Source organism: Mytilus edulis, chromosome 1 (genome assembly GCF_963676685.1).
Source record: "Mytilus edulis chromosome 1, xbMytEdul2.2, whole genome shotgun sequence".
Lineage (NCBI taxonomy): Eukaryota > Metazoa > Mollusca > Bivalvia > Mytilida > Mytilidae > Mytilus > Mytilus edulis.
This window is the reverse complement of record NC_092344.1, coordinates 9,498,435-9,523,390: the sequence shown is the minus strand read 5'-3', so window position 1 is coordinate 9,523,390 and position 24,956 is coordinate 9,498,435. Positions and strand designations below refer to the sequence as shown.

The following is a 24,956-nucleotide window of genomic DNA, read 5'->3' as shown; positions in this document are numbered from 1 at the left end:
ACAGAGGTTCAAAGGTGCCCCTTAACGTAATTTTCCATATCAACCACACATTCGGTACTTTTCGGCATATACCAACGGCAAAGTTCCGAACCGGACCTAGCTCATTTTAAAGGTATTGACCCAAGCTATTCCCCACTTAAATATTTTTCTGGGATCCGGGCCCGTCTGGCCACCACAGAGGTTCAAAAGTGCCCCTTAACGTAATTTTCCATATCAACCACACATTCGCTACTTTTCGGCATATACCAACGGCAAAGTTCCGAACCGGACTTAGCTCATTTTAAAGGTATTGACCCAAGCAATTCCCCACTTAAATATTTTTCTGGGATCCGGGCCCGTCTGGCCACCACAGAGGTTCAAAGGTGCCCCTTAACGTAATTTTCCATATCAACCACACATTCGGTACTTTTCGGCATATACCAACGGCAAAGTTCCGAACCGGACCTAGCTCATTTTAAAGGTATTGACCCAAGCTATTCCCCACTTAAATATTTTTCTGGGATCCGGGCCCGTCTGGCCACCACAGAGGTTCAAAAGTGCCCCTTAACGTAATTTTCCATATCAACCACACATTCGCTACTTTTCGGCATATACCAACGGCAAAGTTCCGAACCGGACTTAGCTCATTTTAAAGGTATTGACCCAAGCAATTCCCCACTTAAATATTTTTCTGGGATCCGGGCCCGTCTGGCCACCACAGAGGTTCAAAGGTGCCCCTTAACGTAATTTTCCATATCAACCACACATTCGGTACTTTTCGGCATATACCAACGGCAAAGTTCCGAACCGGACCTAGCTCATTTTAAAGGTATTGACCCAAGCTATTCCCCACTGAAATATTTTTCTGGGATCCGGGCCCGTCTGGCCACCACAGAGGTTCAAAAGTGCCCCTTAACGTAATTTTCCATATCAACCACACATTCGCTACTTTTCGGCATATACCAACGGCAAAGTTCCGAACCGGACTTAGCTCATTTTAAAGGTATTGACCCAAGCAATTCCCCACTTAAATATTTTTCTGGGATCCGGGCCCGTCTGGCCACCACAGAGGTTCAAAGGTGCCCCTTAACGTAATTTTCCATATCAACCACACATTCGGTACTTTTCGGCATATACCAACGGCAAAGTTCCGAACCGGACCTAGCTCATTTTAAAGGTATTGACCCAAGCTATTCCCCACTGAAATATTTTTCTGGGATCCGGGCCCGTCTGGCCACCACAGAGGTTCAAAAGTGCCCCTTAACGTAATTTTCCATATCAACCACACATTCGCTACTTTTCGGCATATACCAACGGCAAAGTTCCGAACCGGACTTAGCTCATTTTAAAGGTATTGACCCAAGCAATTCCCCACTTAAATATTTTTCTGGGATCCGGGCCCGTCTGGCCACCACAGAGGTTCAAAGGTGCCCCTTAACGTAATTTTCCATATCAACCACACATTCGGTACTTTTCGGCATATACCAACGGCAAAGTTCCGAACCGAACCTAGCTCATTTTAAAGGTATTGACCCAAGCTATTCCCCACTTAAATATTTTTCTGGGATCCGGGCCCGTCTGGCCACCACAGAGGTTCAAAAGTGCCCCTTAACGTAATTTTCCATATCAACCACACATTCGCTACTTTTCGGCATATACCAACGGCAAAGTTCCGAACCGGACCTAGCTCATTTTAAAGGTATTGACCCAAGCAATTCCCCACTTAAATATTTTTCTGGGATCCGGGCCCGTCTGGCCACCACAGAGGTTCAAAGGTGCCCCTTAACGTAATTTTCCATATCAACCACACATTCGGTACTTTTCGGCATATACCAACGGCAAAGTTCCGAACCGGACCTAGCTCATTTTAAAGGTATTGACCCAAGCTATTCCCCACTTAAATATTTTTCTGGGATCCGGGCCCGTCTGGCCACCACAGAGGTTCAAAAGTGCCCCTTAACGTAATTTTCCATATCAACCACACATTCGCTACTTTTCGGCATATACCAACGGCAAAGTTCCGAACCGGACTTAGCTCATTTTAAAGGTATTGACCCAAGCAATTCCCCACTTAAATATTTTTCTGGGATCCGGGCCCGTCTGGCCACCACAGAGGTTCAAAGGTGCCCCTTAACGTAATTTTCCATATCAACCACACATTCGGTACTTTTCGGCATATACCAACGGCAAAGTTCCGAACCGGACCTAGCTCATTTTAAAGGTATTGACCCAAGCTATTCCCCACTTAAATATTTTTCTGGGATCCGGGCCCGTCTGGCCACCACAGAGGTTCAAAAGTGCCCCTTAACGTAATTTTCCATATCAACCATACATTCGCTACTTTTCGGCATATACCAACGGCAAAGTTCCGAACCGGACTTAGCTCATTTTAAAGGTATTGACCCAAGCAATTCCCCACTTAAATATTTTTCTGGGATCCGGGCCCGTCTGGCCACCACAGAGGTTCAAAGGTGCCCCTTAACGTAATTTTCCATATCAACCACACATTCGGTACTTTTCGGCATATACCAACGGCAAAGTTCCGAACCGGACCTAGCTCATTTTAAAGGTATTGACCCAAGCTATTCCCCACTGAAATATTTTTCTGGGATCCGGGCCCGTCTGGCCACCACAGAGGTTCAAAAGTGCCCCTTAACGTAATTTTCCATATCAACCACACATTCGCTACTTTTCGGCATATACCAACGGCAAAGTTCCGAACCGGACTTAGCTCATTTTAAAGGTATTGACCCAAGCAATTCCCCACTTAAATATTTTTCTGGGATCCGGGCCCGTCTGGCCACCACAGAGGTTCAAAGGTGCCCCTTAACGTAATTTTCCATATCAACCACACATTCGGTACTTTTCGGCATATACCAACGGCAAAGTTCCGAACCGGACCTAGCTCATTTTAAAGGTATTGACCCAAGCTATTCCCCACTGAAATATTTTTCTGGGATCCGGGCCCGTCTGGCCACCACAGAGGTTCAAAAGTGCCCCTTAACGTAATTTTCCATATCAACCACACATTCGCTACTTTTCGGCATATACCAACGGCAAAGTTCCGAACCGGACTTAGCTCATTTTAAAGGTATTGACCCAAGCAATTCCCCACTTAAATATTTTTCTGGGATCCGGGCCCGTCTGGCCACCACAGAGGTTCAAAGGTGCCCCTTAACGTAATTTTCCATATCAACCACACATTCGGTACTTTTCGGCATATACCAACGGCAAAGTTCCGAACCGGACCTAGCTCATTTTAAAGGTATTGACCCAAGCTATTCCCCACTGAAATATTTTTCTGGGATCCGGGCCCGTCTGGCCACCACAGAGGTTCAAAAGTGCCCCTTAACGTAATTTTCCATATCAACCACACATTCGCTACTTTTCGGCATATACCAACGGCAAAGTTCCGAACCGGACTTAGCTCATTTTAAAGGTATTGACCCAAGCAATTCCCCACTTAAATATTTTTCTGGGATCCGGGCCCGTCTGGCCACCACAGAGGTTCAAAGGTGCCCCTTAACGTAATTTTCCATATCAACCACACATTCGGTACTTTTCGGCATATACCAACGGCAAAGTTCCGAACCGGACCTAGCTCATTTTAAAGGTATTGACCCAAGCTATTCCCCACTGAAATATTTTTCTGGGATCCGGGCCCGTCTGGCCACCACAGAGGTTCAAAAGTGCCCCTTAACGTAATTTTCCATATCAACCACACATTCGCTACTTTTCGGCATATACCAACGGCAAAGTTCCGAACCGGACTTAGCTCATTTTAAAGGTATTGACCCAAGCAATTCCCCACTTAAATATTTTTCTGGGATCCGGGCCCGTCTGGCCACCACAGAGGTTCAAAGGTGCCCCTTAACGTAATTTTCCATATCAACCACACATTCGGTACTTTTCGGCATATACCAACGGCAAAGTTCCGAACCGGACCTAGCTCATTTTAAAGGTATTGACCCAAGCTATTCCCCACTGAAATATTTTTCTGGGATCCGGGCCCGTCTGGCCACCACAGAGGTTCAAAAGTGCCCCTTAACGTAATTTTCCATATCAACCACACATTCGCTACTTTTCGGCATATACCAACGGCAAAGTTCCGAACCGGACTTAGCTCATTTTAAAGGTATTGACCCAAGCAATTCCCCACTTAAATATTTTTCTGGGATCCGGGCCCGTCTGGCCACCACAGAGGTTCAAAGGTGCCCCTTAACGTAATTTTCCATATCAACCACACATTCGGTACTTTTCGGCATATACCAACGGCAAAGTTCCGAACCGGACCTAGCTCATTTTAAAGGTATTGACCCAAGCTATTCCCCACTGAAATATTTTTCTGGGATCCGGGCCCGTCTGGCCACCACAGAGGTTCAAAAGTGCCCCTTAACGTAATTTTCCATATCAACCACACATTCGCTACTTTTCGGCATATACCAACGGCAAAGTTCCGAACCGGACTTAGCTCATTTTAAAGGTATTGACCCAAGCAATTCCCCACTTAAATATTTTTCTGGGATCCGGGCCCGTCTGGCCACCACAGAGGTTCAAAGGTGCCCCTTAACGTAATTTTCCATATCAACCACACATTCGGTACTTTTCGGCATATACCAACGGCAAAGTTCCGAACCGGACCTAGCTCATTTTAAAGGTATTGACCCAAGCTATTCCCCACTTAAATATTTTTCTGGGATCCGGGCCCGTCTGGCCACCACAGAGGTCCAAAGTCGTCTTAGGGTGGTCACCGTCATTTAAGCAGTCTTTGGTAGGTGTTCACTATTAATTTCTTTTCTTTTTTGGCTTTCCATAAGTATTTCTATGTATATTTCTATATGTTTCTGGAGTAATTTGATTTTGTTTCATATTTTATATATTAAATTACATCTTTGTTGAATCCTCTGTAATGTTTTATTGATGAAAATCTATATAACATAAAGACAAATATACAACTTGTATCAGGGTTTATATTCGAGGACAACGAAAATTTATGACAGCTTGAAGGGGTCATAAAATGGTATCTTTTCTCTCAGGCTTTATAATGATTTTCAACTAAATTTAAATATTGAACCGACGGCTAGCAGTCGGATGGATATTGAATATCAATTATCGAATGTCAAATAAAGGAAAGACCGCTTACATACATATTTAAAACGGAATGAAATGCTTTAGAAATTAGCAGAAACCGTGAAATTGTCGATTTCCGCTGTTAGATTGCATTTTACTAAGATTTAGCGATTTTTGGAACGTTTGAGCCTCACGCAGTTTTTTGGTTTTTAGACATATCGTCAAAATTGGCTGCTGGAAAAAAGTGGCTGCTATCTTGATTGGCCGATGAAAGTGGCTGCCAGCTTGAGTCTGGTCCACAATCAATTGTGACATATGTTCCATCATGGTCACTTATACCTCTATCAATAGGTATTGTGTCTTTATCTAAAACTGGTATAGAGTCTGTAACTAAAATAGGGTCAAGTAGTGACGAGCTACTTGTTCGTGTGTCAAAGTGCGTGGCTTTGTCAATTATGTTAATCAGGCCATTAATAAAAATAATATCTCTAATATTTGACGGTAGATCAGACATAAAATTTTTATTCAGATCACCTAAGCAAATTATACAATTATTTTCATCAAGGGCGTTTTTCAACATTTGATCAAAGTATTGCCAGAAATAAACTGTTGATTGCCTTTCCGACCTATAATTTATATTAATCAAAATAGATCGAAGTTTGGTCTTTAACTCAAACCACATGCTCTCAATTTCATCATGCTCTAAATCTTGTCGACGGATTATGTGAACGTAATTTTTAAAATACATGATAATACCACCACCATGTGAATTTCTGTCTTTTCGAACTGGGGCGTGTTTTATTGGTCTCTTCTGTACATCTCCAGAATGTCTTCTGGTGAAGAGTTCAAAAAAATGAATCTGGACCTCTTCTGGAGATATTCTACGGAAGATCAATAAAATAAAAAAATTTAATTGCCGTCGAATACAGCAGGTTCTTGTTATGTTGGATGAATTAAATTAAGTTTACGATTTTTTTAAGAAAATTAAGATACGTCCAGTAGACATGACTGTAAAATTGTGCTCTGTTCGTTACAATTTTCTTTATGCTTTTCTTCAATTCAATGTTGCTAAACAAATCAGGCTTTATCCCCCACTATTTGATTTTTAAGAACAATCTTATCCTGCACAAGAATTCGTTAATATTTGTCTGGAATATGACTCGGATCAATTTACAAAAAGGACATCTTAGTCTATCTATTTATTTTTTAAAGTAACCGAACTGGATTATTTTTGTATAAAGCAAAGCTTTCAGGAAGTTCTCAAAATCATTTTTTTTCTGGTGGTCCTTGAAGAAAATCTCCTCAGGTCCTAACTATTATTTCTAATGCAAAATTTCGATGGTCAAAACCTTCGGACTACCACTTTTCAAATGCTTTCATTATATATCGATCCATATGTTAGTATGCAACGTAAACCAGACGTTTCCTATACTTTTCTTTTTAATAAATTTTAACAGTTGGTTGTGTACTGATTGATACTTCAGTCTGGGAGAACAAGATTTATTTCAGAACTAGTTGCAACTAGCTTTGAACAAACTTCCAGTAATTGCAAATACTCTTTGTTCGATGTTTGAGTCTATAGTCTTAATGTTAGTTGGCCGGTTTCTTTTGAGTATCTCGTACCGATCTTTTCAGTTAATCAAATTGCAACTGATTTGCACAGGTTGTTCTTATATTGTACTGCTACACTACTGTTTCAGCTTCGAGGAGGATCGAGCGCTCATAAACTAGTTGTTGTACTGTTAAATCACTGTCCCTGGATAGGAAATGGTTGGGATCCCGCTACTATGTTTAATCCCGCCACATTCTGTATGTATGTGCCTGTCCCAAGTCAGTAGCCTGTAAGTCAGTGACTTACAGGCTACTGACTTGGGACAGGAACTCGGTGGTTGCCGTTTGTTGCTGTGTTACTTCTTTGTTTTTCGTTCACTTTATTTTATACATTAATTAGGCCGTTAGTTTTCTCCTTTGAATTGTTTTACATTTGTGATTTCGGGGCCTTTTATAGCTGACTATGTGGTATTGGCTTTGCTTATTGTTAAAAGCCGTATGGTCAGGTGACCTATGGCTGTTAATTTTTGTATCATTTGGTCTCTTGTGAAGAGTTGTCTCATTGGCAAGCATACCACATCTTCGTTTTTATATAATCAACTTCTGCCATATTCTTTATGAACCTGTCCCAAGTCAGGAGCATGTAGTTTAGTGTTTGTCGTTGGTTCATGTCTCAACTCATATTTGGTATTTTTCAAATTGTTTTGTTTTGTATAATTAGGCCGTATTAGTTTTATCGTTTGAATTGTTTCACACTTTCATGGCGTTTTATAAACGGCTTTACATTATCGGTTTTTTTTTATTGTTGAAGTCCTTACGGTTTCCTATTATTGCTTTCATCCACTTCTTCATATTATGATAGTTGCGTCATCAGCAATCAGATCACATCTCTTCGTTTTTATATTATATACCCGACTTTTTCTCTCGTGTTTTCCTGAACATGCATGAAATATTTGTCACTGGGCGTTAAAAATTAGCATCAATTTTGTGTTAAATAAGAAAAAACCATCTGATATTTATTTATTTGTTGGGATGGGGGACAGGAGATTTTCGTTTATGAATATGGTTGCCTGGTAAGAGCAAAACAAAAACAGGCATGATTAGCGACAAATTAAAATGAATAATGATGTCCTCTTTCCTTCTTCATTCCTCATCTATTGATTTAAACTGACTACTAGCCCAATCATGAGTATTGAAATTAGCGTTAATCACTAATGAAAATATAATAAAGAAAATGTAAAAAATTAAAAGTTCAATAAAATTGTAAAGTTTAATAAATAAAAGAAAAATTGAAATGAACTAGCAACCTCAATCAGGCATGCGCCGGAAAGTAATCTTCAAAATGTTGATGGTTTTCTGTACCTAAAGAAGAATCAAAATCCCGTCTCTAGAATTTCAAAGAGTTGTCCCTTAACTGTTACTGTCCGTGTAGTTCTTATATTCATCCAGCTTATCGTCCTACAGATATGTCCTACAAAGGCTGTCATACCATAAAAACGTTTATAACAAAGCTCACATTCTAGTATATCTTCATTAATTAATTTATGAATGTCATTTAGACTAAACGACGCCATGTTTGTTTTGTGCCTCTGCTGTCTAAACCACCTATTTAAAAAGAAGAGGTGGAAGAGAGCCAGAAGATCTTCCCAATGCAAAAAAATAGAAATGGACCTCTTCTGGCTCACTACCGAAGAACAAAAAAACACGCCCCTGGTGTTTCAAACCCCATAATAGATATATCGTAATCAGTAATATTAGAGTCTAAATGTGTTTCTGTGAAAAATACAACATCATAATCCTCAATAATATCGGCAATATAGTTCAGTTTATTTCTAAGGCTTCTAATGTTGCAATGGAAAATTGACAATGTTTTCTCGGAATACTCGTGTGCGCGCTCAGGACCCGGGTTCGGTTCAATGTCACCACATATTAATAATAAACATAAAAGCAATATATAAAAAGCAATCAAATTACTACAAGTTCTATATAAATTGCGTGTACTTAGTTTAAATCTTGATATCATCTTTATTAATTCTGCCAGCATATCATTTAAGGAAAAACAATACCGGTAAACTGTTTTTCTCAAACAACCCAAACTAGTCTTGTGATAAAACAGTCCTATTGTTATCCTGTACGATACAATATCATTACCCATTGTCAAATACAATACAATAGAAAAGGATAACAATATAGGACTGCATTGTAAAACATGATACATAGCATGGACAATTATAATTCGAATGACCCTTCATGAATTTTAGAAAAATAAAAAGTAAAGAAAAAAAGAAAAATATGTACATGTACAAAAAGCAATATTTCAACATCGTAAATATTCGATGTTGATATTGCAAATATCAGAGAGCTGAATTTTTAACAAAGATTAATGATACTTTAATAACATACTAAGATGAAATAATCCCAATTAAGTGACCAATTTTTATGCGCCTCTCTGAATTATATCGAAAGTGGTAATAAACTGATTTGCATATAAATTGTTGTCAAATAAGGTAAGGTATACTATAAATTTAGCTTGGACATAATAACCGTAACGATTGTCACGTGGTACAATGTTTTTTAAAGGACACTTCGTTGATTATCACTCATGTGATATAAGAGTAGAATTTAAACCTATTGACATTGCCAAAGATGTATTATTTTAGTGTATGTAAACACTACCACGTGTTTCTAAACACGTGTATTATACAACAGTTACTATTAAAAATTAAGTAAACACGCATAGTCCTTACTAGTTTTCTTGAAAAAGTATATTGACAAATTACATATTGTACATAGTATTAAACTAGATCAATACAGTTCCGAGTAAATTTGTGAATTTGTGAATTTGTAAACTTGTAAACGAGCTTGTACGGCTTATGAAACAGGATAAAAGACCTCAACTACATTTTAATATACTTGTTTTGTTTTGTTGTAAAAGAGGGGCATAAGATACCAGAGGGACAGTCACACGCATAGAACGAAAATAAACTGACATCGCCATGGCTAAAAAATGAAAACACAAACAAACAACATAGAAAACTAAAGACTAATCAACACGAACCCCACTACAAACTAGGGGTGATATCATGTGCTCCGGAATGGTTAGCACATGTGGCACCCGTCGTGTTGCTCATGTTATTGCACACCCGGTAAATAGTCTATATCTCGCTGCATTGAAGACCCATTAGAGGAATTCGGCTGTTGTCTGCTCTATGGTCGGGTTGTTGTCTCTTTGACACATTCCCCATTTCCATTCTCAATTTTAATTTGGTAGTTCATATTCGTGAAAAGGGAGGTAAATTGTAGTTAAGACATAAGGAACATATCCGATATCATCTGTGAAACGGTTATTCCATAACGGTCAACCAACTCGTGATGGCGTCCGTAAAATTTACAAAGGGATGACTTCAACTTCACCATTTGGAATTCTAGGTTCAATAGCTTCCTATATAGGACAGTCTGTACTACAAGTGCATTATCACATGTTTGTCTTTTAGAAAATAGGTTTTTAGAATAAGTAAGCCAATGTACTGATTTTTCAAGCGAGGGTATATATTTGTCCTTGTCCTTGAGTCAAATTGAATACTCACGTGCTACTAAATCAACAGATCTGTTTGAGGGTCCACAGAAAATTATCTGATTCTTCTTGGAATCACCCGTCCTCTGCTGCATGATAGTGTTAAATTTGTCGAAGAGGTATACAAGTTTAACGCCGATATAAGTTTTCCCAGTTCCTAAGTTATAAAAATAAAGAAATTATATAAAGCTTTTGTCATTCAAAAATGAAATCAACAATGAACAATTTTCGCTAAATTTTGAAATATTTTCAGTTTTGAAAGCTTTTGTATTGATATTTAAAAAAAAACTGTCCGTCTTAAATTATTTTATTATCATGGATTAGGAAGTGACAACATTGACATCGAATAAACTTGAGCGTTTATTTACTATGAGTTAATCTGTTGTAATGAAAATAAAATGATTTGACGGTGAGTGAACTACAGGTCAAATTTACTCTAAAATGACTTAAATACACAACAATAAAACGTACATGTAGTCCTAAATCAGAAGTTCAGATTTAAATGAAAATCCGACCCATTTAGTTACCTTACAATAACACGAGCCCTGCTGAGGAATTTTGAAAATCAAAAATTACAAGTCTCGAAGAGGTAAATATAACAATAGTAAAACTGGAATGTTTTATATGACAGAAATCTCAATCACGATACTGGATGATAAATTCAAATGCTCAAATGTGTTAACATATTCATCATTGCTCCAATAGTGGCACACGGCGAATGCGCCGTTATTATTTATTTTGAAACAATACGAATTTGTATAAAGTTATCAAAGGTACCAGGATTAGAATTAAGTACGCCAGTCGCACGTTTCGTCTATATAAGACTCTTCAGTGACGCTCATATCAAAATAGTTATATAGCCAAACAAGTACAAAGTTGAAGAGCATTGAGGATCCGAAATTCCAAAAAGTTGTGCCAAATACGGCTAAGATTATCTATTTCTGCGATAAGAAAATCCTTAGTTTTTCGATAAATTTTTATAAAAAATGACCACATAATTGATATTCATGTCAACACCGAAGTACTGACTACTATACGCCTCGATCTTGTTGATGAAGTAAATGGCGTATATCAAAACGAGTGTGGATACTATATTGAGCAGAACTGAGTGATGTCACAATCGTTAAATGCAAGGATTTAAATGGTTATGAAAGTTTGTCTAAATTAACCAATTTAACTCCACACAGACGTCGAAACTTCATACAATTCACACTAAAAATATGACCGTTGTACCGTCGTCTAAAAAAGGATGGATTTTATTTAACAAAAAAAAAGTAAAATCACAAAATTACTGAACTCAGAGGAAAATCTAATCGGATAGTCCATAATCACATGGCAAAATCAAATGACAAAACCCATCAATAGTTATCAAAGGTACCAGGATTATAATTTAGTACGCCAGACGCGCGTTTCGTCTTCATAAGACTCATCAGTGACGCTCATATCAAAATAGTTATAAAGCCAAACAGGTACAAAGTTGAAGAGCATTGAGGATCCAAAATTCCAAAAAGTTGTGCCAAATACGGCTAAGGTAATCTATTCCTGGGATAAGAAAATCATTAGTTTTACGATAAATTCAAAGTCTTGTATACAGGAAATTTATAAAAATGACCACATAATTGATATTCATGTCAACACCGAAAGTGCTGACTACTGGGCTGGTGATACCCGCGGGAACGAAACGTCCACCAGCAGTGGCATCGACCCAGTGGTGTAAATAGTTATCAAAGGTACCAGGATTATAATTTAGTACGCCAGACGCGCGTTTCGTTTACATAAGACTCATCAGTGACGCTCATATCAAAATAGTTATAAAGCCAAACAGGTACAAAGTTGAAGAGCATTGAGGATCCAAAATTCCAAAAAGTTGTGCCAAATACGGCTAAGGTAATCTATTCCTGGGATAAGAAAATCCTTAGTTTTACGATAAATTCAAAGTTTTGTATACAGGAAATTTATAAAAATGACCAAATAATTGATATTCATGTCAACACCGAAGTGCTGACTACTGGGCTGGTGATACCCTCGGGGACGAAACGTCCACCAGCAGTGGCATCGACCCAGTGGTGTAAATAGTTATCAAAGGTACCAGGATTATAATTTAGTACGCCAGACGCGCGTTTCGTCTACATAAGGCTCATCAGTGACGCTCATATCAAAATAGTTATTAAGCCAAACAGGTACAAAGTTGAAGAGCATTGAGGATCCAAAATTCCAAAAAGTTGTGCCAAATACGGCTAAGATAATCTATTCCTTGGATAAGAAAATCCTTAGTTTTACGATAAATTCGAAGTTTTGTATACAGGAAATTTATAAAAAATGACCACATAATTGATATTCATGTCAACACCGAAGTGCTGACTACTGGGCTGGTGATACCCTCGGGGACGAACGTCCACCAGCAGGGGCATCGACCCAGTGGTGTAAATAGTTATCAAAGGTACCAGGATTACAATTTTGTACGCCAGACGCGCGTTTCGTCTACATAAGACTCATCAGTGACGCTCATATCAAAATAGTTATAAAGCCAAACAGGTACAAAGTTGGAGAGCATTGAGGATCCAAAATTCAAAAAAGTTGTGCCAAATACGGCTAAGGTAATTTATTCCTGGGATAAGAAAATCCTTAGTTTTACGATAAATTCGAAGTTTTGTATACAGGAAATTTATAAAAATGACCACATAATTGATATTCATGTCAACACCGAAGTGCTGACTACTGGGCTTGTGATACCCTCGGGGACGAACGTCCACCAGCAGGGGCATCGACCCAGTGGTGTAAATAGTTATCAAAGGTACCAGGATTATAATTTAGTACGCCAGACGCGCGTTTCGTCTACATAAGACTCATCAGTGACGCTCATATCAAAATAGTTATAAAGCCAAACAGGTACAAAATTGAAGAGCATTGAGGATCCAAAATTCCAAAAAGTTGTGCCAAATACGGCTAAGGTAATCTATTCTTGGGATAAAAAATTCTTAGTTTTACGATAAATTCAAAGTTTTGTGAAGTGCTGACTACTGGGCTGGTGATACCCTCGGGGACGAAACGTCCACCAGCAGTGCCATCGACCCAGTGGTGTAAATAGTTATCAAAGGTACAATGAATGGACAATAACTGTCATATTCCTGACTTGGTACAGGCAGGATTTTCAAATGTAGAAAATGGTGGATAAAACCTGGTTTTATAGCGCTAAACCTCTCACGTTGTTAACAGTCTCATCAAATTCCGTTATATTTACAATGATGCGTGAACTAAACAGACATAATAAATAAAACAGTCATAATACGGGTACAGTAGTCATCATCGTGTCACATTTTCAAAGGGAACAATTTAACAGAACACAAAAACATATATCTACAAACACATTCATTGATTCGCGTGTCCGACGTTAGAAAATTTTATACGTCACATATTTTTGTCGTTCAATGTTTATACAACTAATTTTAAAATTTCGCATGGGAAATGTTAGCATACAGGGTTAAATAATCAAAAGTATGAAAGAATTAATTTCAGAAATAGACCGAGATTAAAAATAGTCCAAAAGTTCTATAGAATTTATAAGAATCCACAAATAGTTAATTCCACTACGCGATTGAATAATTTTGACGTTTGTGGTTCAACGTATTTTCTAATTTATAATAGAAATATATCATTATAGAACAATAACATACTGGCGGGATCTTTTAAAGTACAGAGTCACGTTATAAGAACCAAAGAAACACAAAAAGTCGCATATACAAAACACACCAGCAAAAAATGAAAGATAATACAAACACATTGACGGGAAGTTTAAGTACCGAGCCACGTTAAATGGAAATTAACTTTTAAATATCCAATTTGAAAGATACTTTTGTTAAATAGAATAATAAATATATGATGATATACATACCAGGTGGACCTTGAATCAGTTTAAATCTTCTCTGCAGAGCTGTCTTAATAGCCCAGTGTTGATTAAGATTATTTTCCCACATATCGACATCGAGACCTTCTTCTATAATGTCGTTAGCTATTTCCGTATGCATTCGATCTATAAAAACAGGATGGTTTGAGGTAAAGAAACTTTTTTTCTCATTGACAAATTTATCTTTTTAGGAACCCATCTACTAGTATATAACCCCTTCTTTCGGGCACCAGAAGGCATTTTGTTTTCCTTCATCGGTAACACTAAATTATGTTAGTTAAATCGATGTATGACCATTGAACAGCAGTACAACTATTGCCTGTATGTATATACCCCCACCCCAAAAAAAAAGCTAAGGAAGTATAATTGTAAAATGCCTCAATACGTGAAGAGCTTAAAGATTAAAATGAAAACGAAAAGCATACACAATTCATTAAAAGTCAACTTTGAATTGCCTCTTAAAAATAAACCTTGTACTTTCGCTTCGAAAGCAGATATACCACCACACAGAAAAGACATTATAATATACTGCTTAAATCCTCGTTCATTGCACTCATACCATATCATCTTAATTTTATCTTTCATAAAGGCAACAGCAGTATACCGCTTTTTAAAAGCCATAATATGATTAAGAGAAAACAAATCGGGGTCACAAACTGAAACTGATGGAAACACATCAACTATAAGAGAAAAAAAACGGTACAACAGAAACACTGACCTGCAACAAAAACAAACGCCAACATACATAGAAACGAACTATTTGGTTATAATTGCCATATCCTTGACTTGTTTCATTACAATTTAAGCAAACATGGTGGGGTGAACCTAGTTTTATTGCTTGCAAAACCTCCCGCTGATATGACAATTTAAAAAATTACAACTAAAATGACAAATTTACGTAACAAGAATAGTACCAAATAAAGAGACCAATCAGGACAGAAAAATAAATAGATATTAAAACAATTATCCATATTGTTTCAAAACTTGCATTGGCAAATTTCAAGAAAATTATACTTACATGTAGATTTAAAATTAAATTTAGAATTTTCTTGTGTAGACTTTTGTGTTTATCTTAATTGTTTTTGTTGTATAAATACCACTACAGTACTTTTGCGACATTATTAGTTCGTGGCTGATTTAATTTAATAAGTTTTTTTTCTATTTCCTTAAAGTCATTTTGATGAATGTTTGCCATTTGTTAATCCCTTATTTTCCTAAGATAGTACTGAGATATAAAAATGTCTGTCAGTAATTAATAATTACGTGTTCATTTTATTGCCCCTTCATTATATATAAAAGAGGGGCGAAAGATACCAGAGGGACAGTCAAACTCAGAGATCGAAAATAAACTGACAACGCCATGGCTAAAAAATAAAGACAAACAGATAAATAATAGAACAGAAGATACAACATAGAAAACTAAAGACTAAGCAACACAAATCGCACCAAAACCTGGGATGATCCCAGGTGCTCCGGTATGGTAAGAAGATCCTGCTCCACACAGGCATCCGTTTTAAAATAGTTATACAAAATATGGAAATAAGTTTGACGCAAACATTTTTATTTTTTATGTTGATACACAGCATACAACAAAAAGATAAAGTTACAAGATAATTGATCTCCAAGGAAAATTCAAAACGGAACCTCCCTAATCAAATGGCAAAATCAAAAGATCAAACATCAAACGAATGGATAAAAACCGTCATATTTCTAACTTTGTACAACTGATTAACATATGCAGACATTTTTGTTTTTGAGTTCATCTCTCAGGAGTGTACCTGACAAAAAGACAAAAAAGAAACAAACAAACAAATAAAAAAGAAAGAAACAAACAAACAAACAAACAAACAAAGAATAGAGAAAGGTCAATAACAAAAGTGTTTCAACAATTGAAATAACAAAGACCGTCTCATAATATGCTGAATAAGAAACTTATCTTGATTTTATAGAAAAATAAAACGTAAAGTTGATCGAAGGATTGTCATTATTAATGTTCAACCTCAATGTTCAGGCCCCGGCGCCATAAAACTATTTGAGTAAAGTTTTTTTACTCAGCCTGAGAATTTTCTCATTTTTTTCATTCTCAGCAAAATGCACCGCCATAAAAAAATTCTCAAATATTTTCTTACTCAAAGTTAAGAATATTCTTAAATATTTGAGTATAGCCAAAACCATACTTAAGTATATACAAAAATCTTAAATGTTTTTTTTTAAGGTAATTTGATATAAAATTACAAATGTTGATAGTGTTTTTGTTAAAATTTGCAATGAAGAACTTCACTTATCACCTCAAATCAAATTATATCCAAAGAAACATACACATCTTTATTCCTTAACATATTTTTTTCATACATTTTTTAGGATGAATACTCAAAATCAATGTTGCCTAAAAAAGCTGATTAATAGGGTGCTTAAATGTGCATTTTTTTACATAAAAAATAAGAGTAAGATAAAACCACTGAAATATGTCTCATAATTCTGTAAAAGCATATGAAAATTAAAAATGTAAGTTGATAACCCCATCTTTGTTAGTTGGTTGTACCATATTAATCTTACCAAATTTTAAAAGATACTACAAAAAAAAGCAATTTAACAGCTTCTCATTGTAGATACTTCTTCACTTTTAACATATCCCGCTTCACACTTGCATCTCTGAACTTTCTTAGAAATTACCCAAATAAACGAGACGATTAACAGAAAAGAAAATACCCCCCCCCCCCCCCCAAAAAAAAGAAGAAAAATGTGCAAAAAAACTATAAATAAACTGAAAAAAGACTGAAAATTGGGGTGCTAAATTGTACAATTTTCTTATATAAAAATTAAGAATAAGGTCAAACGAGTGAAATATTGAACTGGTCGTAATCGGAATTGGTCAATTGACGTACGTAAGCATTGCAATTTCTGTACATCCATAACCATCAGTATTTTGCTCAAAAATCACGATCTTGCATCAGCAGTTAACAAATCATGACGTTTTATTTCGTCCACTATTACAGACAAAGTCAACCTATCATCCTTCTCCTGCATTGTGTCAGAAATTACACAAACCTTACACCATAATAAAACAGTTCGTGTCAGAGATCAGATCAATATGATAATTGACAAAAACGCTGCAATAGTGGAAAACAAATTGAAAACAACAAATCAGAAATATGGCAAAGAGATGAAGGTCAACTTTGTCCGAGTTGAATTATCAGTTTCTTTAGATTTTTCAAAATTTATAAATAAACAACTAACGGTAATAAAAGTCATAAGAAACATCAAATTAAAAAAAAATAATGCATATGTTTTTTATAACTCAATGGATAGTTTTCATTATAAAACTTATGTACATAAACTTTTTTTCTGAAGAAAATTCTTTTAATTTGTACATATTAAGAAGAAGTTTACATTATTCTAATTGTTTCCTTCCAGGAAGCAATTCCCCGACATATTTTCCGTATGCAAAGTGACCTCCGTGTGACACATCTCGTAAAAATCTGGTGATCGCAATACGCATGGATGTCCTTAAAATAAACTTTTATCTGATTGTACATGTTAAACACGTGCTCAATATCCATGCTTTTTGGTGGATTGTTGACAAACAGGTGACAATCGTTAAACTTCAGCAAAACACAAACTTTAATTACCTGCCTTATTTTCACAACACTGACCGATTGAAAAAAAAATGACGTTTATACAAAATTTATGCAAAAAAAAATGATAAAATCGCGCAGAGAGACTTAGTTTATGATGTTTGTATGCATTGGTTCAAGAATTGGAATAACATTATATTTCACCGGTCACCTGTTTATTATGACTTTGAAATAGAATTAAAGAATCAAAAAAGTTTGATCTCAAGTTCGCCAGCATGCTTACTACGTCTTATGTTCCAGTTTTGTAAGATCCATAATTCATTGCAATTTAATACAATATTTTTTGGTGAGGGCTATTTGACTGATACTCGAGGACCGATAATTACATTGTTTTCGATTTTTTTTTTTTTTTTTTTTTTTTTTGTTCACTTCCAATAAATTTTTAAAAATATATGCTCCAAAATAGATGAATTTTAGGCAATTTTTTATATTTTGTTGGACAGTTGGGCCTATCAATGTCTTTTCTCTCTTAAATCTATTTTTACAATTTACTACTGGTACATCATTTAGATTACAGTACCGGTACCTCATATCTACTAAACCAAATACATGTATAAATCAAATATACCCACATGTTATGTCATCCTATCTACTATTTATTATCTTAGATATCAAAAGTTTTACAAAGAAATAAAATAAAATCCCCCTCCCTGTTTGGTTTTAAACAGATATCAGTTAAAATCTTGATATTCAGGAATGTATCATTTGTGCAATACAGTAGTACAGTGACAGATTCGGGGGGGGGGGGTATTGTTGTCATACATATGTCGTTGATCCAGACAAATCATTTATCATGTCAAAATCATGATACAGAAGGAAATTTCCATATATTTCTTACTGAATAGAGAAAAAAAAAGAACATCTTTCGATCCCCTACTCCCCTTTTCATGACCCTCATACATTGGATAGTTTTGTTTGTTTTATTAAACGGTTTTATTTTCGAAAATAATATTTGTACAAGGTGTTGTTAATAACTGTAATGGACATTAAATATATACGCCATACCTTCTCACACGACGTCGTACTTTTATTTTCTCTTCTTGTGCAATATGATATTAAACTCATTATGCAGAGCAATTTTTATGACTACTTGCATAATTTTTAAATCGTTTTAAACATGTTAAATTCTGTATTAGATTTATATTAATATTAAAGTTACATATATCTTGATTATTGAAAACGGATTAAAATTATTTACTGGCTTTCGTATTGATTTAAAAATATTTGGTTTGTCGTTTTTTGTTTGTTTGTTTTTTTCCATTGTAGATGTGAGAAAAAAGCAGCTCTGTTTCTCTAAAAATTGTCACATGGTGTCTTATGTCGTCTGAATACATAATGTATGTTATTGATCCGTAATAATTATCTTTTCAAAATGTTTATTTGGCACGCCATACTCGATAGAAGTGCGGACGTGAAAGAAAGCACTCTACATGTAAACGTCAACGAAGATTGCATTGTATCTTTTAAAATAATTCATATAGATATAAATAATGAAATATAAAAAATATATATATACATATTTATAAGGAGCTACGGGTAAATAACTCAAGTTTTTCAAGATCTTTCTCTTATAATATCTATTAGGTTCTATATTTCTTATAACGCCGTGAAATTATTTGCCGACTTTATATTCTGTGACTTTTTGTCAGGACTGTGGTTACAGATGCTTACTAAATGCTACTTGTCATCTTATCTATCATAGATTCTTTTTATGTTTTACATTATTTCTTAAGAGATAAAACTGCGTTTTAGAGAAATTTGGTATACGTTTTAGTTTTCAAACAACTATTTTACCACTTACATCACTGAGAAAAAAATACTCAGCTGAGAAAAAAAATTCTCAGCTGAGAATATTCTCAACGTTGAGAATATTTTTTTATGGCGGATAAAAAAGTTCTCATTCTTAGCTGAGTAAAATAATTCATTCTGAGAATATTTTTTTACTCAGCAAAAAAAAGTTTTATGGCGCCGGGGCCAGGACCTTTATGATTTACTTTACCATTAATATATATCTGTTTCTCAAATGACGTCGGATATGTTCAACTGCTCATTGTTACAATCCCGTCTCTTGTTTACAAAATAATCTAATACGCGTATTAATGAATTCCAGCTTGAAAAGAGCGACACGGTGTGTGCAACAAGTATAACAGAAACTACTTACTCTACCCCAGGTTTTTTTTTATAAAGATAATGTTTAAGTTTTCGTCTTCCAATGTGTTGTTTGATTCTCATTGACTTATGATTTTTTAGCTGATTTATTATTGAAATTTCTTTTTCGTTAAAAATACAAACGATAAAACGGAATCGAGATAATGCTAAATAAAGTAGTAGACAGTGAATAAATAAGACAAGAAGGCGGTGACAGAGCATGTGTATACTTACCTGCGATAGGAATGTCCTTCCCAACTGCTATCTTTTTTGCTAAATCGCTCGCTTGGTGTATATTTTTCAGATGGATTTCAATGCGTCTGTTTGTTATGAAAAAAAATAACAAAACAATTACTTTATGGAGGAGAAGAAAGAGTCAACAAGATGATGAAATATATACTAGTATTGCATACTAGTATAAGATAATATATTGGTGCTAGAAAGCAATTATAGTACTTTTACATTGCTTTACTTCAGAGATACTAGTGACTTTTTACCTGATCAATAAAAAAATTGTTAGAATTTGACAATGAGTTAATAATAATAATACAAATGAAATTGGAATCAAATATATTTTTGAAAGACCAGGAACATTGTCGTGTAAAATGTGATGGTTCATTTAAGAATTGAATGCTTTTTTTTGTAACTTCATTGGGATGTAAAAGCGCTGACCGAAGTTCATTCTCAAAATGTGCGTCTGGTCGACGCTTTTACAACCCTATGAAGTTACAAAAAGAAGCATTCAATACTTATGATTACATTTTTTAGCTAGGATCATAAAAAAAAACGAATTTGTCATTTTTTTTTTCCAACTCACCTGTACACTTTATTGTGGGACCTCGTGTTTTATTGTGTAATGCATTGTTTAAGGAACAACACGTGATGTGTAGTTAGCCAATCAGAATAACGTATTATAATGAAACATACATCTAATGTAATTATTTATCTTTTAAATCTTTTAAACCTGTAATTTCATTTTAACAGGTAATAACATTATTGTTATTACCTGTCAACTGACGACTTGTAAATGACCTCTAGTCTACAGTCATCCAAAGTAGTTGCAAGTGGCGGAGAACTGTTTTCGTGAAGTTGAAATGCTACTCGAATTTTGGTTGTTCTACGTTGACCTCCATTTTTTTTCTGTTCTAACTTTTGATATTTACATATTTTAGTAGTCTCTGCATGCCCACTCCATAAGTATGTATCTTTGTGCAGAACTTGATTGCCTATTTTCTGTTTTGTTTCGCCGTCTAAAGTTTGCGCTTTCATTATGCAAAGAAAATTACCACTTTGTAATGGAAAGTATTCTTTATTCTGGTTAATCAATAAACCCGTTCCATTGCCATCTTCTTCAGGAATATATCCAAAATGCAAATCACGTTTGTCACAAAATTCTTCATCCAACTCAAAAATGCCCTGACATTTCTTAAATCTAATGGATAATTCGTTGATTGTTGCTGAATCATCGCTTTGCACAGCATTATATGTAGATTCCATTTCAACAATTGGAAGCCAGATATTCCTATAGGCCGCTATAGTCTTGTACTTTGTTAACGAACTTTTTTTGGCATATCTCAAGAATGTTTTGATTGGATCTTGAACATGTGGTAGGCAAAATTTGATATTGTCTGTTAATATAACAATTTGTGGAACTGGAGCTAGAATTCCTAGTGATTCTTGTGATGAGAGTTGCACGCTAACAATTTGTCCATGTCCAAATGATGTTTGAAAAGGAACAAAGTGGTTGATTATTAACGGGTCAGATACCTCTGACGTAACTTCAGTAACACTGTTTTTAACACTATCAATATGCCGCTTATTCCTTTCAAATTCTTGCATCATTTGATCTAAGTTTTTTTCAGCCAGTTTGTTGAATATTACGTTATCTTTTCCTTCGAAGACATGTTTTAGTATGTTTTTCCAAAACCCATAGCTTACAAATGAAGTGTTCACGTGAGGATTTATCTTTTGATATGTGTCGGGTCTAGTTTGTGCGTCATTTTGTGGTGGTAATTTAGTTTTAAAGCTATATAAACGTTTCCTCCATTTCACCGTTACTTTTTGATGTGCAAATGTTTCATTTCCATTTTCTTGTGCGGTCTCTGAATCATTTCTTGTACCTTTATTTTCATTCAATGTAGACATATCATTATCATCCGTGCTTTCAGGAACATTACAAACATCTATGTCGCTGAATTTTACGGACATTGTTTTTGTTATTGTATCCTGAAGACCTGGTATAAAAATATCGATTTTTTCGCTTGATACATTTGAAATAAAACTGTGAAAAATAACTGGTTGTGTCTTAAGATGATTAGCAAAGACTAATTCCTTACACTGCACATGGAAATCATCTCTCTTTTTCTTTAACTTATTCAAATTCGCACATAGTGTATGTAAGTCTGAAAATTCATAAGGAGTAGGCTTTTGATCTATATAAGCATGAATCAGTCGTTGGATGATTATATCACAATATCTACTAAGAGGGCACGTAAACTGAACAGATTGATTCTCTTTAATGAAAATAGACATCTTGTATTGGTGAACTGGTTCAAACATCCTCAATTCTATCAAAGCCAAAGCCTGTTTTGGATGAATAAAGTCGGAGCAAATAAGGTCGACTGCTTCTTCACAATTCCTTCCAATTCCAGCATGATTTAAAATTGTATGCAATACGTGTGATTGTAGTGGCACATAAACTGACTTCCCATTTTCGGTGATTACATCTCCATTTATAGTATTATTGTCATCTGACATAAGTATTGATTGATTTCTTTCCAAGGGTGCATTCTCTATAGATAATTTCCCTACTTCTTCTAAATACTCTTCTTGTTTTCCACATAGTAGATGTGCGTAATACTCGTTAAAAGAATACCATTCGTTTTGTTTAATCATGTTGTCTCTGATCAAGTATGTTGGATTGAAAACGGGTATATTCATGGAGAATTTTTCAATCAGACTGCTACCTACTAAATGACTAGCGAGTGAAAGGTATTCTTCAACTAAGGTATGTGCTTTTTTTGTTTTCATAATGCTGTCACTTGCTGTAAAATCTACGACTACTTGGGATGTAAAAGATTCCATTCTTAGACGTTTTAATTTCAATTTCTTTGATAGGCGGAAAAGCAGTTGTATGTCTTTTGCGAAAATATCATTAATATTTCCATGATTGCCGAGGATGTTTTCAATTTCTAAGTAATTGTAATGAGCAGATGATTTTATAATAGTTCTAAGAATCGTTTTGTCTGATACACATATATGTTTTGGGTCTGTTTGATCCATTTCAAAGTATACTGAAATTGCATATCTTCTTCGACTTAGTTCTAGACTACAAAGATGGTTAACATGATCAGGCAGCATATGCTTATTATGTGCCGTATTTGTACTGTGGAAAGAAAATCCACGGGATCGCGCTTCTATATCTATTGCGTCATCTTTCTGAATAATTTTGCCTACGTCAGTGATATGAACTCCAACTTTATATATGTTCTTTTTTATTTTTCTAATGCTAAAACCATGATTTATAACACTTTCTTCCATTTCAGCTATTGTAAATATCTTATCAGATTTTGTTAAATCTTTATAACCGGATGCGTTTAAGTCAACTTTCAAATCACGAATTTCTTCTATAGAAGGGTAATCCAACCATAAATGCAACCTGTTTTGCAACGCAATTAGCGTTAATCCCTCCTCTATATCTTTAGAACTATGAACAACACCTATGACTGCGCCAAGGGGGTTCATATTGGTTATTTTCCATTTTAAAAGAACTACAAAAAACAACCAGTTTTCTTTGTCGCCATCTGTGATATTATGATACTTATGGAACTTAAGATCGTTCGTAGTTGAATCATGCTTATGAATTTCAACACTTGTTTTTAAACTCTCTGGATACCACGTTGCAAGACGTCCATGTAAAATACAAATTTTAGGAACAGTCTTACAAATTGGAATCATCAAATGACTTTGTCTTCGGTCGATGAGACAAACAAAAACAGGATGAGACACATTTTTGAAACGTTTTCTGTCAACAAATGAAACGACTTCACCATAGTATTGTTTATCTCTTTCAGGTTTACCTCTATTTGATATTTGAACATACACTGTGTCTTCTGTATATGTTTGTCCACAATTTGCCCGCCCAGCAATGTTTATTTTCAAATTTTTTTCTTCCTCTGGAACACAAATGGCTTCTTCGCTGGACAGGATTTTCATCGTACATTTTTTATATATTTCAGGTTGTGCTATATACTTAGTTTCATCAAATGACAAAAATACGTTTGGATAGAGAAAAGGCTTTGAATCAGATACTTTCTCTGTCCTGATGTATTCATATCTATTGATTTCCAAACCCTCTTGAAACCAGGACGACTCGTGTTTTTCAAATAGTGAGTCTGTGCTTCTATTTTGTTGTTTCTCGTCATTTTTTATACGATTTCTGCGTCGATTTGTTTCTTCATCGTACCAATCGTTGTCCGAATCTGAATCCATATTAGACATGTATTATACAGCTAATTATTGACCTCCATCCTGTTAAAACATGCAATTTGATTAAAACTTCAAATGAATAGTTAATTAAACAAAAAAAGACAGGCAGATATATTAGATTGACAATAAGTGCAGGCGAGATGAATGAATTGTGATTTCAGATTTTTAACTTCTTGCGATTGACCATTAGCAGTTCAAGAAGGACGAAACATACCAGAGGGACAGCCAAACTCATAATATTTAATAATCATAATCATAATAGTAATATTTGCACTTGATTTGTGCGAAAAACGCTTTAAAAGTCATGCTTTATATTATTTTGGAAGATAATATTGAACAGTTTGTATATTTGGGCATGAAAATGAATCAGTTGCCTTGTATCTCGAAAATAAAATCGCACCCAATCGCATGTTATTATACAAAGGTGCTCTATATCGGGTTGTTGTCTCTTTGACACATTCCTCATTTCCATTCTCAATCTTATTTGAGAAGACCTGTCTAAACTGCAGTTTTCCTCGATTTGACAAATTTCATGAATTAAATTTTTCATTTTTAACTTACCATTTCTCAGCAGTAACATGCCCAACTCAATGGTCATTAACTTCGT

The 24,956-nt window shown here is 35.3% G+C and overlaps 1 protein-coding gene across 1 annotated transcript in view; it reads right to left on the bottom strand.

Moving 5' to 3' along the window:
- Positions 1-24,956, bottom strand: part of LOC139523478 (3'-5' exoribonuclease HELZ2-like) — an 89,144-nt gene that overhangs the window by 63,147 nt on the left and 1,041 nt on the right. Inside the window, exons 2-5 of the mRNA XM_071317543.1 lie at positions 20,868-24,342; positions 20,096-20,181; positions 14,067-14,204; positions 10,188-10,331 (exon numbers count right to left, since the gene is read on the bottom strand). Of these exons, the coding sequence (XP_071173644.1) occupies positions 10,188-10,331; positions 14,067-14,204; positions 20,096-20,181; positions 20,868-24,076 (3,577 nt within the window). The 5' untranslated portion in view covers positions 24,077-24,342. The remainder of the gene's footprint in view (positions 1-10,187; positions 10,332-14,066; positions 14,205-20,095; positions 20,182-20,867; positions 24,343-24,956) is intronic.